The sequence below is a fragment of the Quercus suber genome, unplaced genomic scaffold (assembly GCF_002906115.3).
Source record: "Quercus suber isolate HL8 unplaced genomic scaffold, Cork oak 2.0 scaffold_121, whole genome shotgun sequence".
NCBI lineage: Eukaryota > Viridiplantae > Streptophyta > Magnoliopsida > Fagales > Fagaceae > Quercus > Quercus suber.
The window spans coordinates 635,867-657,098 of record NW_027069586.1 but is presented as its reverse complement, the minus strand read 5'-3'; the positions used below and the strand labels follow the sequence as shown (position 1 = coordinate 657,098).

Sequence of the window (21,232 nt, the reverse complement as noted above, 5' to 3'; positions counted from 1 at the left end):
TATTGAATCTATATATTAAATCTGTCATCTTTCTTATTAATCTTATTTTTCCACTTGTTGGTTGGTTTCTCACTGTCCCAAAAAACCAACAATATGATTTTGAATTCTAGGTTCTATATTTTATTTTGCGAATCGGAAGGTTTAACATCAATTAAGATAGATATCATGTGCTTACTTATGATATAAAAGCCATGGAAGAGTTGGGTTTTTGGCTTTACACTATTCATGGAATAATTTAATTAGTTTTGTAGTTTCGTAGTTTCGTATATTTGATAGTCTTCAATTTGTTTGTTCTGTCTATTTGTTATGTTATTGTTGTTGTTTGTTGTGTTACAGGAACTGTTCAATGTGTAAATAAGTTGTATATTTCTGTTTTAAACTATTAATTTCTTTTATTTATAATAAAAATCATTAGCATCTTAGACATTATTCAGAAGAAAAAAAAAATCCTATATCTTAGACATTGATACATGAGGTGTGGATTTCTGACTTGGCTTTGATTATTTGAACAATTTGATGTGCTCATCCCACACTTAGGATTGTTCATTATCAGTTTTATGGTACATTCTAATGTTGAAATTTTGTGTACACCATGTGTTTGACAAAATGTCTTACTTACTCTTGCATTAATTTATATCCACTTCATGGTTTGTGCTTGTTGGTTTTAGTTGCCATTGGTCATTGCATTTTTTCGAATATGCATTTAGCCATACTATGTCAAGAACATAAGTGGCAATTTAGTACTATGTACACTAGAACTTTCCATCATCAAAACCCAAGTTGCAACATTAGAAAATTTGATAATCTACTTAAATAGGAATGAATTCTGGACTATACCTTCTTTATTAATATATGTATATAACTAAATAGCTACAACTTTAAATTTGATTGAGATCATCTAGATAGGCATGTTTTATAAATTAATTGCGGTAAAGTGAAACAAAAAATTATATCTAATTATATGTAGCCATTCTTAGACCTCATACTCCTATTAATGGCCCACATCTTTCCTAAATATCTAAGTCAAGTTAATTACATTTCAAATGTATGCAATTCATATCACTTCCTGGTGGTAGTTTCTTATTTGATGAGTTGTTTAAGAAAATAGGGCAATGATTAGTGAAGGAAAAGACAATTCAATTTTGGTTAGTGGAGATAAAGGTGCTGGTAAAATTGAGACAACAAAGATGCTCATGAGGTATCTTGCACACCTAGGCGGGCAATCTGGAGTAGAAGGATGCACAGTTGGATTTCAGATTTTCCTAAATGAGTGTATGCTTGGCGTATTATCAAAAGAATTAAGTAAGAATCAAGGTTTATGTCCACATTGACCTTTAATATCACAGTCCAATCCAATTCTTAAGGCCTTTGGCAATGCCAAAACAATTCAAAACAACAACTCAAGGTTTTTATTAGTTTTCCATGGTTTGCTTTTCAATGAAGACTATCTTTACATTTTTATTTCTTTCATTTCAATTATACACACTGCATATATATTTCTTAATTATACATATATTTTAGGTATATTTGTTTGAACTTCTCATTATAATGTCTCTTTCATGTCATAGTGACATTTTTTTTTTGGGAAAAGGTCATAGTGACATTATTATGTAGATATAGTTGGGTAGAAATTAGAATGAATCTACTAGAAAGTCTGCCTGTTTGCTAGATTACCAATTTTGAAAGAAAATACTGTTGCTTTTACCTCTTATGTGCCACACCACCTTAGGTATTTTACAATATTCTGCTCATTAATTTCTCTCTATATATGTCATTTTAAATATTAGTTCTATTTCAAGTTTTATTTATTTATTTATTTTAATTTGCTCGCATTCTCTTTTTATTAGGGAGGATTTGATATGATTTGCAGTGGGAGAGACAAGATTGAAACTCCAGAGTAGTTAAGATTTTTTTTTTTTTTTTTGGGGCTTATTTATTGACTTTCCACCAAGTTTTTATGCGCTAAGACTAACTGATTGCAAATGGATATGATTTTCAGTTTAAGCAAGCAGAAGAAACAGCATTGAAGCTTGATTTGGACAGGTGTTAATATGTTGTTACTTATGTAGTAAGCCACATCAAGTGCAGTTTCTACTCATTATAATGTCTATCAATATTGTATGCTTTGTTTGAGGACTCAAGCTGTGTTGTAAAGTTGTTTGTACGATAAAATTGTTCATTTCCCTGCCTTTGTATTGATTAATAACAACAGCTAGATAAATGTGTGGCCTAGCAAAATGCCACATGTTGAAGTTATCATTTCTTTAATCTTTAAAGTTCACTTGTTAAGGCAACATGGAGCAGTTGTAAGTTATTAATGAAAAGAGAATATGGACGCACTAATGTACGTGAGTGAGTAATGGGGATACTTTGTCATGGACAATGGGAATTAAATTGCGAGAACCATGATTGGGGCTAAGGGGTTTGGTGTCATGGTGAAGAATAAGTTTTTATTTAATTTTTTGGTTATCTTATATTCATTATCAAGGAATAGGATATATTTTTGTGATAGCTGAACGAGCACCCTTTTCAATATTAATTGTTTAGTAACCAATACCAATCAAGCTTTATACTCAATAACAAAAATTCAATTCCTTAATTAAAAGATTAGTGTTATTCTATAAAAATTCAATTCATAATATATTTGAATTGTCATTGTAAATATGAGACTTCCTTTTTGTTCGTTTGTTTGTGTTTGGATTTAATTTAAGTTTATGGATTGTGTTTTTGTTAATTGTAATTTAAGTTTCATTGATATTTTTGATTTAGTAAATTAATGTTTCGTATCAAAAGTAGGAATTTTTGAGACTAGAATTCAATGTACAATAAAAGAGGAAGAAACAAAGAATTGTTTAAATTTTCATACACAATAACTTTCCCGTGCATTGCACGGGTTAGCGACTAGTATTTATAATGACTGAAATAAAAAATAACTTTCAAGTGTAGAGAAATAGCACCTGATGTATATAAAAAGTACTATTGTAACTCCACTAAACAATAACAATTATCTAGTAATCTCAACCTGCATAAATAAAAACATATTCATTATATTATTCAATGAATTAACAATAATAAAAAGTATATATATATATATATATTTATTCTAAAGATCTATTTTGGTACCAGAATGTAGAAGAGAAAAATTGTACTACAACGTGTGTGCCTATGTGGTGTTCTTCATTCACACATGTATAATGTTTTATTTTATTTTTTCTTTTAGTATTACATTTTTTTATTTTTTGGTTTTAGTTACACGTTTTTGTTTTTTGGATTGAAGTTTTTTTTTTGCTTGCTTTCTGTGACACTATAACATAGTATTAATAGTGACTATTCTACTAATACAACAATACAAAATGGATCCTATTACCTATAACAAAAAATATATATAAATACAAGATTAAAATTTAAAAAAAAAAATCCAATTCACAACCAGAAGTACGACTCTACCCAGAGCCACCCGTAATCTTATTAGATAAGATTACGGGTGGCAATTTGTGTTCGCGTGTTGGGTTCATGTCGTGTCAATTCATGAGTATTCGACTATATATAGGTCAACACTAACTTGACATGTTTATTAAACAGGTCAAGATTCCTCAACCTTAAGATGACCTATTTATTAAACGGGTCAGTCGTGTCGACCGGTTTATCAGATTTTATCAAAATAGAAAAAAAAAAATTTATGAAAAAACAAACAAATAAATATTTTTAATATAAAATTTAGAATTAACAAGTAACTGCATCACAAACAATCATTTAAAACTAAAGCATATTCCAATATCACAAATAATCAATCATAATATGTCAAAGAAAATAAACCACAGCAACTAATAAGTTTATATACCTAAAGTTTGAAGGGAATATTGGTAAAATGTCATTTAATTAAACGGGTTAGATGGGTCCTATGTGTTCAACACTAACCCGATCTGTTTATTAAATGGGTCAGCTATGTCAACCCGAATATAACACGAACCCGTTAAGTCTCAACTCATAATTTGTTAATTTCATGTCGTGTTGTGTCGGGTTGGCGGGTCGTGTCCAATTTTGTCACCTCTAGATAAGACTTTACCCACAAAAAAAAAAAAAAAAAAAAAAAAAAAAAAAAAAAAAAAAAAATCAAAACTCCAAGGCGTAGCGGCCTCAGCCAGAAGGAAGCCTTGCCAACGGATCCCTTTGACAACTATTTTGAATTTTAATAGAATCCATGAATCTTAGAGCATTTCCATCCGGGATTCTAGAAAAGTTCTATTTTACAATCTCAAAACTTACTTTATCTATTTTACCATCTCATTTTATAACTTACCAAATGTCTCAGTTTCTATTTTTATATACAACTTATTAAAATAATATAAACTACAATATCAAATAATATAAAAAAATCATGTTTCTCTCTCTTCTCTTTCATTTCTTTTTCCTCTCTTCACCTTTCTCAATTAAAATAATAGTTATTTTTTTACATCCAAGTGAACAGTTGGTTCTATATATAAGAACCAATTGTTCACAAGTTCTAAAATTTTTTAAGAACTCATACTTGATAGGCCACAAACTAAATGACCCCTTGTGATTAAACCAATTAATTAATTAGCCAAGTTATTAATTAATCAATTTATCATGCAATTGCGTGGAAGCACAAACAAATCACCAAAAACTAAATATGCAGCGGAAATTAAATGACACGGTGATTTGTTTACGAATGGAGAAAAACCTCGCGGTAAAAACCCTACCGGGTGATTTTCAGGTCACCACTCCCGAAACTCTACTATTATCAAATTAAGCGGTTACAAGTAAAGGAATCCCAAGTACCTTACCAACCTACAGTTGAACCCTTACCCCAATACCCAATTGGACTTGATCTGTAGTGATAGTTCCCACCTTTGATGCACGACTTCCAAGTACATGACTAACCAATGCACGGATCCCAGTACGCGACTTCAAACCACCAACTTAAGGAAGAGAGGTTGGCTGCAAAGTTTTTCAGTTCATCCTACACAATGAAGATTAGGAAGATGCTTGGTCACAAAACCCTATGGTGCAAATACACAGCAACTTCTTCAGAGAAAATGAACTAGTTCAAGAATTTCGTCTTTGATCACAATTTGCTCGAACAGAGATTGCTCAATGATTTTTCAACTTGTGTCACACTTGACGGCTCTTAAAACAATCCTTTTATATGTTTAGGATTTGGAGAAAAGAAGGCCCAAAAGCATATTCACGGATTCCAAGAAAATTAGATCAGAAAATCTAAAATTTTAAATCTCGACAGATAGCAGGTGTCAAGGTAGCTATTGAGCAGGTGTCGAGCTGTAATGAATTTGCACTTTAGCTTGCTTTTTCTTGGACAGACTTGATGACTTCAACACTTGATCTTGAAACCTTGTTTCTTGAAGTATTAAAAACACCTAGAACTACCCAATTACAAGTAGAGTGCATTTTGTTAAAGGATTTAGCCAATTTACATAAATAAGTGACATATGTTCTTAGCAAGTGAAAACACAACAATACCCTGAAAGAGCAACATTTTTAAAGTTTTGGATGTAAAATAACAATTAAGGGGTGTTTACATCCCTCACTGCTAGTGCTCTAATGCAGTGGCACCTTCAACAAGAATGCCATGAAGTACTAAAATAAAAAATATGAAAGATGTGCACGTTTTTATTTATTTATCTATAATTATTTTTTAAAATTAAAATATTTTGTTTGGGACAGACAATATGGGTATGGATTATGGACTTATGGGAAGTCCAAGGTGGTCCATGTGACTCAATTGTTTTGTATTTATATAATATAAATAATAAAAGGATCCTTTTTTTCTTTTTTCTTTTTTTTAAATTGTTGCCCCCTTCATTTTTTCCTCATTCGTGTAATGAAAATGAAATCATGAATCAACTGTAGTTGTTGGCATTTTTTTTTAACAACAATTTTCAGTGTTTAAACACTAAAAATTGTTGTTTGAACACATGTACCAAACGGACTCTTAGTCTTTAGTGATTGTGGGTTCCTTTTTTGTGTTAATAGGCTGGGGCCCGTTCTACTATGTTCAAGCCTTTTGAATCGTGGGGAGGGAAGTTGGGACTGACCTAGTACCTAAGCAGGACCATGCTATAGGCTAGTTTGTGTGCAAGCCAAGCACTCCAAGGGTGTAGACGACGAAATACATAAAGCGGAGAGTGTGGTCATGTGGGCTAACTACAATAGAAGAGAGTGAAATGGTAAAATAGTTGACACGACAGAACAACTAATACAACAAATATGATAAAGGATGCCACAGCAGACCAGCTAACACAACAAATATAATAAAGGATGTCATGACAGAACAACTAATACAACAAATATGATAAAAGGTGTCACCGTAGAATAACTAATACAACAAATATGATAAAGGATGCCACGGCCGGGCCGAACAACTAATACAACAAATATAATAAAAGGTGCCATGACAGAACAACTAATACAACAAATATAATTTCTAACGAGTAAAATTATATGTATTTACAGTCAAAGTTGAGTGTTGAATCTTTCTGCAAAAAGTGAACCAAGAAGGAACCCAAACTCCAACTTGAACAACCTTGTCATAAGCTTTGCCATCAAAGTTGTGCATTTTGGAAAATGGGCATAAATGGCTACTTGTTACTACATTTGGGATTCTAAAGAGTGAGTTTACTAAGAGGGAGAGAAAAGATGGTCTATTAGTGCATGCATTTTTTCTACCATATTTTCTCTCTTCTTTTACCACTTTTTTTTTCTCTTTTTTTCTCAGTCCTTTCTCTCTCAGTTTTTTACTACTGTCTTACCATGGGTCACTCCTCCTCTCATCTATGGCTACTTCCCCTTTTTATAGTGAACTAATTCCATGGGATTTCTCCCTTTTACCCCTAAGGCTTCACCAATTGTTTTTGATTTGTTGTGAGCATCCCTTCAGGACTATCCACCAACCCATTAGTTGCCCAACCACTACCATCGCTCAATACATTCTCACTCTGTCACTACTCATTCCATGACAAAATTCCCCCCCCCCCTTTTTTTATTTTGCTACAAACCTCTACCTCTAGGTTCAAATGGATAAGGATTTGGCTACCTCATCACCTACCTCTATGGCATGTATTAAGTGGTTCCAGCCGTCTACCACCTTTTTTGGGTAATACCATCCTAGCAGAGTATATTCTCAAAAGAAGCCTTGGCTGAAAACCAAAGATAGACCATTTTCCTCCTACCACTAAACCACACCCTTTAAACCCCTTGATTGTGGGTCCACCTCTCAAAGGTACCTGTAGATTTTTCCCTTTTGAACAATTCAATCCAAATAATTCATATCGAGTATCAACATCAATAATTATCATAATAATTATCTTAACAATACTCTCAAAATAAGTCAGAACTCTGTGCAATAATTACAAGAACCATTGGCCACAAAAGAATGGAGGTCTGAATAAATAATTACATATCATCAACTTATCCCATCAATGGGAATAAAGTCATAACCACTATAATATATAAAAGAATGAGTCAAGTCTACACTATGATGTACATCATCTAATACCTCCATCACAAAAGTTTAGCCTCCATCAATAGTTAGTCTAACTACTGTTAGCCACCAAAAAGTTGTCTCAAAATGATCATTGCCTACTCTGAAAATTTTGTAAAATAACGGGATGAGACAGAGCCCAGTAAGTAGCATAATTAATGGGGGTGGGGGAAATGCAAGTTTTATGATGATGAACAGTTTACAAAGCATGTTATAATTTGAGAATTTTCAAATAAATTCTATGAAACCATTTCCACAAATAATTTGACAGGAATGAATAAAATGACATGGTACAAAGCTTCTTAAAATGCTCTCATGAAACTACATACTATATTTTGCATAACAATATCATTCCAAACCCAAGGCCACATGACAATGCCGTCACAAAGACGGAACTAATCTGCCGTCACAAAGATGAGTGCTAAGATACCAATGCCACACAGACTATAGTATCTAGTTAGGTAATCACTAGGTAATCACATGTCATAGCACATGGGTAAAACATAAAGAGCTCACAAATTATATTTAATTCAAAATATGTAATTCACTTCCAAGTAGTTTCATAAAACCTTTTAATATCCAAAGGTATCCACAAGCTTCTCAAATTTTCCAAAATCATTTCTTCTCAATAACATTTTCTATCAATTTCCCAAATATCATAAGTTAAGATAAAACATCTTTAGAATTTGCAAATAATGCAATAAATCCATAAAATCTATTCCCAAGAATTATATTAAAGATGCTTATCTCTTCCATAGTAACAAATCATGCATTTCCCCATATGCAATATTAAACATGATGCACTTTTCATATATAATCATATATAATAGGGTCACAATACAATACTTTTTAAGAAAACATAGTTCCACAAATAATTTTTCAAAAAGTGTTTGACTCAAAAACAAAGTTTATACAACATGGTTATTTTCCAAAAATCCCATTAAAAAACTACTTACCTTACAACCCGCAAAAAGTCTAATTCTCTAAGTTCCAAAGGAGATTAGCTAGAACCTAAACAATATCAACTGAACCTATCACAATAAGCATAAAGCTTGAAATTGTATCTAACTACAAGTTAGGAATTGCCAAATAAGCACTAAATTAGGTAAGCCTAGTATTTAGCCTCACAAATAATATTCCACTTCCAAAGTTTCTCAACCAATTTACTTACAAGGCATAGACTCTCATGAATCATTCAAGGTATTATCTCTAACATCAAAACCTCCATAATTTATGAGTAGTTCCCACAAGATTTTCACAACATCATCAAGAGACCCATGAAACCAAAATCACAATATCCTTCAAAACAAACAATTTAAATCTTTGACTAGCGCCAAATAATCAATAAAAATTATATTCACCATTAATTCATATTAAAAAGCCAAAACTCCCAAATCTTTACCACTTAGATAAGCACCATTGTAAAAACTATAAACCCACTCATCAAATAATTCCACCAATACAAAACCCATACATATAAACACATGAATATCACTTCCAAAGCTCATAAATCACATGAATATCATTATCAAAGCTTACATTAAAAGAACCTCAAGCAAAAGTATAAAACCCACCAAAAAGATCAGGAATTTTTACCTCAAATAATAGAGATAAGTGAGCCTTGGATTTTTCCTATAGAGTTTTCCAGTAAACCTTGCCGAAAAAAGATGGTGTAAGTGGTGGCGAGGAGTGGGGTATTGGTGGTAGAGTGTGAGGGAATGATAGAGAGGAGTGTTTGTTGTGTTGTGTTGAGAGGAAGTGAAAAAGAAAAGAGAAGCAAATGAGAAGAGTGAAGGCCAGCCAAGAGAGAGGAGATATTTTACAAGATGTGTGGTTGGGAATTAAGGGGGTAGGTGGGTGGGGCTCACGTGGGTCAAAATCTAACCACCCTCTCTTATTTATTTATTTGATTTTTAAAAAGGGGTTGGGATGTTATAACTATCCTCCGTTTTTGTTTTCATTTATTCCTACGCTGTTTCTGTCATAACAGACTAGCCTTGTTTCGTTTTGTTTGTGTCTCTTCTACCCATGTTTATCCTCTATAAAAGAGGGCATGGGCTTTTGGGTTTGCCTTATTTCTTTCATCCCTTCCCAGGCTTGTGTGTTTACTTGGCATAAGTTCTTGCCAAACCAATTCATTGGGCTTTTGCTCTTCTTCTTTCTTATTTCCTCGGGCCTCCATAACCTACTAGCTTGCACATTATTCCCTTTTTTCCACCACTTGTTGTGTTCATGGACTTGTTGCCCTATTGGGTTTTACTTCTTCCTTTGGACTCTCATAACCCATTTACTTTACTTTTACCTCTTATGTGCCTATAGACTCGCTGGCTATCATTTCTTGCCATGTTGGCCCATTGGGCTTTTTACCTCTTTCCTAGGGCTCACATGGCCCATTTGCTTTACTTTTACCTTTTGTTGTGCCCAAGGGCTTGCTAGTTGTCACTTCTTGCCATGTTGGCCAATTGAGCTTTTAACTCTTTCCTTGGGCTCTCATGGCCCATTTGCCTTACATCTACCTCTTACTACACCTGTGGGCCTACTGGCCCATTGGGCTTTTACTTCTTTCTTTGGGCTCTCATGGCCCATTTGCTTTTATCTTGTTTCTTAATCTTTTCCTTCTTCATTTTCTTTTGCTATTGGGCCTTTCTGCTGTTGGGCCCTTTTTGTCAAAAACGGGTATCAATAGTGATCAATCTAAATAAGTATTTTCCTCTCAAAAAAAAAAAATCTAAATATGTATTTGATCAATTTACCTTGACATGGTGTATGAGCTTAGTCTCTCAATTTAAAATGATTGATTCAATTTAGCACCAAAAGAAACCTATGATTTTATTGGACAATTTCTTTGCTATGGTTTCTTACTAACTAAGGGAACTATTTGGTTGTTAATTGGGTTTGTGTTTGGACTGGCTCTTTATGATAATTTATTTATGTTTTTAATATAAGTTTTAATTTAACTTTGGCAAGGCAATGCATGGCATGATGAAGGAAAACAAAAACTTAATTTCCAATTTTGATTTTTGGTATAGAGAAAGAGTATTTTGGATTTTTGTGTATGATAATGTGAGAGATTGGATAATTATGTTTGACAATTGCAATGATTATCTCATTTTTTTTTTTTTTTTTTTTTTTTTTTTTTTTTTTTTTTTTTTTGTTGTTGTTGTTGGTAGCTAGTGTAATTGAGGAAGGTCCCAGAAAGAGGTTGATTCTTCCTGAAAGAACCCGTATTGATAAGAGACTTAACAGAGGTATAGCCTTATTATTACATCACAAATCATAGATAGAGAACATAAGCCCAAGGGGAAGTGTATAGCCATTAGAGGGCCATGTATTTTGATAGTCTATAGAAACAAATTGTGTTCAATTAAAATGGTGTCACTTCATTATTAGAGAAGAAGTGGCCAGAAGGACCTCCACTTGGAACCAGTGCTAGCCTTAAAATTCTTTCAGTACCTTCTTCAACCACTAAGATACCATAGTTGTAGTTTACGTCTGTCTTGACATAGCCAGGGCAAACGCAATTTATGCAGAAAGATGGGTACTTCTTGGCCAGAATCCTTGTGTAGGCATTCAAAACTGCTTTGGAGACTCTATAAGCAGATGCATAAGTAGGCCAACCTTTTGCTTCCAAGGAACCCTCCTTAAAATCTTTTAGAAACTCACTTAATACCTCATCTAATCTTTCTTCTGTAAGGCTTTCAGCATCAATTAACACTCCTTTAGCCCATTCATTTGGTATCTCCGGGAAAAACATTGGAAGATAATTTAATTTTTAATTTTTAATGGGAGAATTATTCACAATTTAACGTCAAAACAAAAACTCCATATCTATAGGGAGTGTTTCATATGATTCCATGAATATCATTTTGAAAGAACATCAATTACTTTTTGAAAGAAAAACAGTTAGTTAATAAGAAAAAAATGGAAGGAAAACGTTTTCCCCAATTTTCCAAGGGAATATACTCATATTCGTATAAAGACAGATTATATCTAGTTTTGTGTTAACTTTCATCCCAAAGTATCCAGTATCCACTACATTAACAATAGTATTTTATCAACATTAGCAACAACATAAATCAGTAATAGCCTTTTTTTATGCAATTAATAATAGGACTACCCCTAATCGAAAGTGTTGATCATTGGTATTCGAAGTATCACTCTTCCCATTGGAGTAGACCAAGGTGAAACAATGAGTCTATGTTAGTTCTCCAGTTATAGACAGAATCATCGGAGAGACTAAAGTTGTTCAAATTTTCAGTGGCATCACATTTAGTCATGTGTGTCTAAGACTCGATTTAAGCCAATCTTAAGCAGAATCCTCTGCTTTCGATTCAGCATAGTTGTATTCAAACCAAATTTATAACTTCTACAAGACTTGATTGAGCTTTTCATCAGGGTGCCATAAATATGCAAATGGTGCTTTCTGATACCTTTAGCTTCCCCATGAAGGATGAAACATTGACAATCGTTGGTGAATGAGATAAATGCTTCAACCATTCTTTTGGGCCATAGTAGTTTGTTTGTAGACATTCTTTAGCTAACTCATACGTTTGAGTCAGCATCGCACTCCAATCAACTTCTACTCCTTTCATTGATAAGAAAAAACTTAGTCCTTGTGGAAGTTAACACGCCATACTCCAAATTCATAGCCTATACTAGATAGGACCCTCCTATAGATTGACTAGTTTCCTCGTAATGCCTAACTCCACAACCCCCATTAACAATAATAAAATCCTTCTAACAAAATTTTATTTGCAGAATGCTACAGGTATGTCATATTTTTAAATAGTTCACCAATTAATGGCTAAATATAGCAAGATCTTATTAGATGCGGTAAAGCTGTGAAGCTAAACAACTGCATCTAATTTGGTTAAGAGCCTTTGGAACCAAATAATTAGATTAAACTAAAATAGTCCTTGAAGCAACTTACTATTGATGTTAGGATGATCCCAAGGAATTTTAGTAAGAAAATCAGATATAGAGAAAGGTATGGCATTGAAAGTCCCCAAGAATTTTCTTTCTTTAGTTATTTGTACATCTTTTTCTTGGCAATTTCACTAGAATATCCACTTTCAACCTCTAATGGCCTTTGGCTGAAGAAAGATGGATATTTAAGCATCCCCCATTTTAGTGCAATGATTTTTTTCTTACTTTGTTAGAAATTACATTAACAATGGGACCAATAATTTAACAAAATATATTGTAATCGAGTAATTGTGGCCTACGGCTATAAGCAAGTTATGCATCCCCTAATTTGAATATAATTGAATCCAACAGGTTGGTTTAGTAGTTCGAAAGACCTTTTTTCTTATCTCTTGCAATTACCACCACCATGATCACATTTAAGGCCAATTTCTTGCATGTTCCAAAACCAATCCCCTTATTGGCCCTTGTAACAACTGCATACCTGGAAAAAAAAAATAGAGATAGTTCAAAATTAAAACAAATAAAAAGAAAAAGTATAAATAAATTGCCCTTTCACAGCACAGTTGTGAAAACGCCATGAAAGAAGAAGCAAAGTACTTTTTTGTTGCTTCTGCCATCTATATATATCTAAAAGCTAAAGCGTATAGTTTAATGTTGCGGTACTCCTGTTGAGCCACATCAGCGCCACACCAACACCACATCGTCAATCTATTTTCAATATTTTCTCTCTTATTTTTAATTTTTTTTCTCCTTATTAATTTGTCACCTTACAATTACACATTTTCCAACATTTACTTATTTTAACCTTTTTATCTTCCTACTATTCTACACCTTGACCTTACACTTTCTCCATCCCTTCATCTTCCTTTTATTTTGACTTTTCTTGTCTCCATTTTTTGACTATAAAAATTTGTTATTTCTCTTCCATTCTGAAAGTTCAAATAGCGTGTAAAACACTATGAATGTTTAGACCCCCAATTTACAAATTACCAATTCAAGCTTAATATCAAACAATGTACGTGCAGAAAATGAACATAAGCTTATAACAGAATTGATAACCAATCATGTAAGGAAAATAGTATATCTATCGAATAATATAACGGAAAATAGTATATCTATCTTTCATCTCAAAAAATATAACAGACTAATATTAATTGAATGCACCTAAGTTTGTAAATAATAAAAAAACTCAAAATAATAGAATGATATATTTGTAAAGATGGAGAGATGAAAATAATTTTAGAAATAATATTTCCAGTACGTTTTATAGAATAAATCATATATTATAAAATGTTACAAAATAGTTGTTTATTCCCACGCATCGCGTGGGTCTGCAACTAGTTGATGATAAAACTTGGGACAGTTTTGTAACAAGAGAAAGCGGTGCTAAACTGCTTAAATAAGAAGAAATTCAGCTGTGAGACATGTTCACGTGTGGGTTGAAATGTGCCCCATACTAATGACTGGGTTCCCATCAAAAAATAAAAAATAATGACTTGGTTAGCAAAAAGTAACTTTTGTTTTTGTTTTCGGTAAGCCTAGGAGACAAATTTAACCAAACTTTTTTTTTAAATTTTTTATAATTGATATTATCTGAGTGATTGGTACAAAATTTTACTTTAGCTTTTGTTTTTGGTAAGAGAAATTCTATATCCACAACATTTTCAAAAAAAATCATAAATGGTAGGTTGTTATTGATGGGGCAAAAAAAGAATTCAAGTAGTAGGTTTAAATTAGAACCAATAACAACTAACTACTTATGATTTGTTATGAAAGTATTGTAAAAATGTTATGGATTTAACACTTTTCTTTTAGTAAGTATAGGACACAAATTTTGACAACATTTTTATAGTTGATATTGTTTGACTGATTGGTGCACAGCAGCGTAGGTGAGGTTTAAAAGTTCAACTTTCAACATTAATCAAAATAGATGGCGACAAACCAAACATAAAGTTGGCTAATAGGCACATTTTTTTTTCATCACATCTCCTTTGTTAACTTGTTATTTTGCTTGAAATAAAGCTAAAAATTGAAAACAGGTATATACTAAATATATTAAATGCTTAATTGGATGGTTTTTATAATGTCTTCTGAAATTATATGAAGATAATATATGTAAAATACTAAATTAGAATATAATAAAAGAGATGTGGTTTTTAATTGCTAATGTGGCATTGTTATTTTAATGATTTTATTAATGAATTAAGGATATGGCATAATACCAACCATTTAATTCAAAATGAATGGTCAAGATGAAGAGAACTTTATGTGGTAAAGTAACTTAGGAACTTTAGAAGATTTGATCCCTGAAAGCATATTATACTAGACAAGGGAAAATTGGACAAATGGGTTTTCAATGGGCGGCTAAAGCCTAACAATCATTAAGTACATTAAGTGTCTGTTTAGCAAATATTATTTTTACCAACTTATTTTACTATTCAGCTTATTTTTGATACTATTCATGAGTGTCATTGCACTTTTTGGTACTATTCATGTGTCTCACAGTACTATTTAGGTAACTTTTACATTTATGCACAGTATTTTCAGCAAAAAGTTTTCAATTTCAGCAAAAAATTTTCAATTTCAGCAAAATAAACGGATTCCAAACCAACCCTAAACGTTCAACTGCCTAAAATAGGTCTAAAAGTGTGTTATATTAGCAAATGAAAAAATAGACTAGTGGGTTCCTAATGGGCCAAAGTCCGACAATAACTATGCACATTAAATGCCCAACTTGCTAATCCAAATAGTCAATGAATACTAACAAATTGAAAAAGAGAGAAAAATTAAGGTCCAAAACAAAACTTGTTGGATCTTACACACATGCATCATGACAAGCCACTCATGAGTTATATGTATAAGCCCTAAGCCCAATATTTCAAGAAATTAAAAACGATATAAACACGTAAGTGAACTCACTTCTAACCAATTTGGAACAAGTAACAAAGAGCAAAAGTGATTGAAAATTCAACTGCCTAAAATAGGTCTAAAAGTGTGTTATATTAGCAAATGAAAAAATAGACTAGTGGGTTCCTAATGGGCCAAAGTCCGACAATAACTATGCACATTAAATGCCCAACTTGCTAATCCAAATAGTCAATGAATACTAACAAGTTGAAAAAGAGAGAAAAATTAAGGTCCAAAACAAAACTTGTTGGATCTTACACACATGCATTATATCAAGCCACTCATGAGTTATATGTATAAGCCCTAAGCCCAATATTTCAAGAAATTAAAAACGATATAAACACGTAAGTGAACTCACTTCTAACCAATTTGGAACAAGTAACAAAGAGCAAAAGTGATTGAAAGGTGAAACACACTCATCCACACCAACAAACAAAATATTCTTAAAAGTTTCATTACAAAAAGCATATAATTGACATTACATACCCCAAGTGAAAAAACGTATTCTTTGCATACATTTTATGACATCAACGTTAGACATTGGCTTTCAAATAGCCTATCAAATTGAGATTCAAAATATAGAAAGTAAACAATTCCAGGAAAAGTACAAACTTATTAGTATTTATATCTTTGAGAAGCGATAGAAATGAAAAATCTCAATCAAAATTTGTCAGTTCATTCTGAGAAAAGAAGAGGCCAGAAGGACCATCGTTGGGTAGGAGCGCTAACTTTACAACTCTTTCAGCACCTTCATCAGTTGTCAAGTAGCCAGGGTTGTGGTTTATATCTGTCTTGACATAGCCAGGGCAGAGGCAATTGACTCAGAAAGATGGGAATTTTTTGGCCACAATCATTGTGTAGGCATTCATAGCTACTTTTGAAATTATGTAGGAAGACATATATCTAGGCCAACCTTTGGTTTCCAAGGAACCCTCTTTAAAATCTTTCAGATATTCATTCAATACCTCATCTACTCTTTCTTCTGTTAGGATTTCAGCATTACCTAACACTTCTTTAGCCCATTCACTTGGTATTTCCTGAAACAGTAGAAGAAGAAAAGTAGAAAAGTCACTTTAATTTGATTATTGGGAAAATGAATCATAGTTTAATTTAAAAAAAAATAAAAAAAATAAAAAAGCAGAAGAAGAAAGAGACTCTGCATCTCTTAGGGCCCGTTTGGATTAAGGGAGAAAGGAGGGGAAGTAAAGGGAAGTAGAGCTGAGTTGGCTGAAAATAAACTAATTAATAGATAACTTGTTTGGATGGAGGGAGAGTAGAGGGGAGTAGAGTAGAAGGAGGGAGAGTAAGTTAAATTACCTTATTTGGATTTTTTTTTTTTAAATGAGGAGGGGTAGGGATTTAGAAGGGTTCTAACTACTTCTAACTCCTCATTTTTAATTCCTCCAAATTTGAGAGATTTGGAGGGAGAGTAAAAGAAATTATTAGGTTCACCAAGAGAACTACTGACGTGGTCCTTCCTAACCTCCCAACCAATAAAATGATGTTATTTATCCAAGTATGACATCACCTGATAATTTTTATTTTTTATTCATTGTGCTGATTAGGAAGTTCGCACATACATTTGCATAGATGACATCATCTCATTGGTTAGGGAGGATCACATCAGCAGTTCTCCCAATGTAAATAATGATTTCTCGGAGAGTAAAGTATAGAATTGCTTGACCAAATGAATTACCAAATTTACCCTTACCATATTAACAAAATTACAAACTATGAAAAGACTAATTATTCCCCTCTCCTTTACTTAATTTCAAAAACATCCAAATAAAGTGGAGAATAACTATTCCCCTTTACTCTCCTCTACCTCCAAACTTCCAAACATAGCATAATTTTGGGCTAATTCCACTCTACTCTACTCTACTCTCTCTTATTTCCCCTCAATCCAGACGGATCAAGTAAATGAGATAAGATTGTTTCATATAATCCCATCAATTTGTTAAGAAAGAAAGATAGTAATTTCCTTAAAAAAACCCTGATAATGATTAATTAGCCATTTTAAGCCAGTTATAAGTTGAATCAACTACTTTTGATTAGGATTTAGTTTTGGCTCATTCCATGACATTTGCTTGTAATAAATTTCAAAACCAAATAAAAAACTTGTATAAACTTAATTCTAAGTTCTAATATGGGTTCCAGAAATTTTATCTGCAGTTTCGTACCTTTAAGTGCCCAAAGGAAGAGGAAACATTAACAATCCTTGGTGAATTGGACAACTGGAGGATTGGAAGAAGTGCTTCAATCATTCCTTTGGCGCCAGAGTAGTTTGTTTTCAGGCACTCTTCAGCTAACTCGTAAGTGTCAGTCGCTATTTTACTCCAATCTACAACTATATTGGCACTTTCCTCATCCTACGTCAATAAGAAGCAACTTCATTCTCTTCCAAGCCAATTGTACAAAGAAAATGATACGTAGAGACAGTTTGCTTAACAAGAATATTTAGTTAGCTTCCCAACCCTAGTTTGAAGACCTAAACACACTATTCTTATGGTAAAATTTTCCATAATTTTGTGGCCAAACATTGCAAGATTTCATAGGAAGCGCAACAAGGAATCCTAAATAGCTAATCAGCAACTAGACACAATACGTTAGCTTTGACTAAAGCTGCTTTAGTCAAAGTTAATTGATGCTAGTGTGGTTTTCTTTCTAGAACATGACTAATATCATAAAAAAATGTCATACCTAGTGCACAAAATCCCTTTTGGTGGAGTCTGGAAGAGGTGATTGGTAGATAACCTCCCTAGTCTTAATTTTTATTGGAGAGACTGATTTCTAGACTCAAACCCTGCAACCTAATAGATTATTTACTTTCAACCTGCAAGAGGGCTTTGGCTGAATAATGATGGTTTGGCTTAAGATTCCTTCTTACTTTGTTACGAATTAACTACAACGATCACTGAAAGTTATAACAAGATAATGTCTAATCCTGAAGTTACAGTCAAGTCACTCTTTATCAAAGTTACATCCGAGTCCACTCACCCTTTTTCTTATTTTTTGGCAATTAAAAAATATCATACTTTCAGGACTTACCATACCAAGAACTGAAGCGGCTAAAACATCTTTATCTACTATAGATCCAGTGATCTCGGCGTTGTTGACCTGCATAGAATTTTAAGATTTGTCATCATTTATTTTATTTTGTAAATTAAACCAAAAATAGGATCATGAACAAGATGACCAAAAGCAAGTATTATCGAGTCTCTATTATATTAACAATTGACCAATCACATTAAATTTTAAAATTTGTATATAAGATGGGATTATAACAAGAGCAATTACAACAAAGCTTTAGTTCTAGTTGAAAATTCATTGATGGATTTGATGTAAAGATTTTTATGCAATTTAAAGCTAGGTTGTGTTTATCAGTTAGTCTCTACAGTCTACACTTCATCATATTAAAATTTCCAATACCTTCTACTACTCTTTCATCTTCTCTGTCATTTATATTCAAAGAGTTGATTCAAGTCCTAGGCAATGTCACACAGCATAACATATATATAGAGATAACCATTGGATTACATTTTCTTCTTATTCTCTTTATGCTTGCAAAATTTCGAAATGATTAAAGGTCAATGACTATATCATCTATCAAATATTTAAACTTAATATTTTTTATATTTTAAAATTATGCATAAAAGACAACTTTATGAATTAAATAGTAAACAACATCTGATTAACTCAAAACTTGACATGCATATTAAGATCATAGAAAACATATAATCCAACATTAAAAAAGAAAAAGAAAAAAGAATCATGGTTTAAAAACAGTAATTCAAATGGCTAGTTAAACCATCAGAAACATTTTCAAACGTACCAATATATCAAGTTTCCCATATATGGTTTTAATGAAATCTACAAAGCAAGCTGTACTAGCAGGGTCAGCCACATCAAGCTGATGAAATACCACGTGGTCAGATAGCCCAAGCTTTCTTAGCTTTCCAACAGCTTCAAGGCCTATTTTCTCATCTCTAGCAGTTAGCACCACCACGATCCCATTTGAGGCCAACTTCCTGCATATTTCGAAACCAATCCCCTTATTGGCCCCTGTAACAACTGCATACCTGAGAAAAGAAAAACAGAAAAGTATAAATAAACCAATGTGTCATGGCACAATTGCGAAAACACCATGAAAGAAGAATCAAGGTACTTCTTTGTTGCTTCTGCCATTGATGATAAAACTTGGGACACTTTTGCAATAGTGAAAGCTGTGCTAAATGCTAAATAGAAGGAATTTCAGTTTGTTTTCTGTGAGAGATGTTCACGGGGTTGGGTTGACTTTTTTAACTGGATATATTATTTTGTTTTAAATATACAATGGCAAGAAGTATTGAGTTTTAATCTTTACATTCTATTTAGTTAGCGGGTCATGTGACAATTTTTAATTAAAACAAAAAGAAATTCCTTTTTAAAGGAGATTCATTTTAGTTAGTAGGTATATGCACTAAAGAGATGGTAAACGCCCATACCTCATCTATGATATCAAAATTTGTTTTCTAAGGGTGTGTTTGGATATAGCTTATTTTACTGAAAACTGAAAATTTATTACTGAAAATAATTAAAAAATAATTTTTGAGTTACTATTTACTCCAACAAACACTGTACATTTGCCTTAATGCACTGTTCATGTTCATGTTCCATGAACAGTGCAGCGCTGGTAAAAAAAAAAAAAAAGCAGACACTCAAAGAGAATAATTTCTATCCAAACGCATACTAAGTGAAGGGCCCACCTATCAATGAGAGAGTGGACTCATGCCTTCTTTGGGGTCCACCTGTCAAGGAGAAAGTGGTTTCATGCTTGGGCTTGGAACACAAAACTACTAGCCAGCTACTTTAGTCGATTTTGTCTCTATCTTTAGTTGTTAGCGTTGAAAGTCAAACTCCATTTGAGGATCCCTTGTAATGCCCAACTCCACAACCCCATACATAACAAGAATAAATTTCATCAATCTAATTAAATTTTATTTGGAGAATGCTATAGGCATGTTATATTTTAAAAAAGCCCACCAATCAATGGCTTAATATGGCAAGATCTTATCAGATACACAAGGAATTTAGTAAAGCAGCTGAGAAGCTAAACAAACTGTATCTAGATTTGACTTAATAACTAATGATGCCGGAAAAACCACTAGTGAGCTACACGATACTCGCACATGAATCAGCACCTGCACAACAAAAAGGAGATGACCTACCAGAGAGCACCGGTGTGGTTCCGGCCAAATACCCTCCGAAGGTCAAGTTAGAACTTGCTTTCAACTCTAGAGTGCTAGAGAGGGGTTAATTATGCGTACCTCGATTTGTGAGGGTATTGGGGCTTTTATAGTAGTTGAGAATTAACCTTTTTTCCTTGGAGTAGAAGTCTTTTCCTTATAGGAATCCTTATGAGCATGGATTGCAGAATTGTTTCCTTATAGGACTCTAATACTGAGCGTGGAATACAAGTAATTTCCTTATTACTCATGCGTGGTGGCCAAGTCATGGTTTTACTTAGAACCGTCGGCCTCAAGGCCGTTAGCTTGCCTTATCCCCTTCAGCCATGTCGGTGTCAGTTCCTCGCTACGTTCTATGGACTGCCCAATAGCTCCGAATTACCGTCCATCACCCTTGGAGCCTTCAGCTCTTTCCAGTTGTCTAATCCCGTCAGCTTAGACCGTCGGATCTTTAGCACGTGAAAAACGGACGGGTTGATTCATAGTTTATTTTTACGTATCAGTTGCCCCCTACTCCATATCTCTGTCATTCGAAACTGATGGGCTATGGAGTTATAATTTTTGTTGCTAACTTTCATTTTAGCTAGGAGAGAGAAAATGATGCAGTTGGTGTTAAATGTTTTGGACACGTGGCGAATTTCGGTTGGCTCCGCTT

The 21,232-nt window shown here is 33.1% G+C and overlaps 1 protein-coding gene, 1 long non-coding RNA gene and 1 pseudogene across 2 annotated transcripts in view; all 3 read right to left on the bottom strand.

Annotated features, from left to right (window-relative positions):
* LOC112007688 ((+)-neomenthol dehydrogenase) overlaps nt 1-12,111 on the bottom strand; it is a 28,143-nt gene extending 16,032 nt beyond the window's left edge. The window contains exons 1-2 of the mRNA XM_065775870.1: nt 11,950-12,111; nt 10,944-11,177 (exon numbers count right to left, since the gene is read on the bottom strand). Of these exons, the coding sequence (XP_065631942.1) occupies nt 10,944-11,177; nt 11,950-12,111 (396 nt within the window). The remainder of the gene's footprint in view (nt 1-10,943; nt 11,178-11,949) is intronic.
* LOC112007698 (uncharacterized) lies at nt 7,311-9,347 on the bottom strand. The gene is made up of 2 exons (XR_002882506.2): nt 9,116-9,347; nt 7,311-7,622 (listed from the first exon to the last, which is right to left on the bottom strand). It is a non-coding gene; the product is annotated as an uncharacterized LOC112007698 (long non-coding RNA).
* Nucleotides 12,112-15,978: 3,867 nt separating the features above from the next.
* On the bottom strand, nt 15,979-19,580 carry LOC112007691 ((+)-neomenthol dehydrogenase-like; annotated as a pseudogene).
* Nucleotides 19,581-21,232: the final 1,652 nt, after the last annotated feature.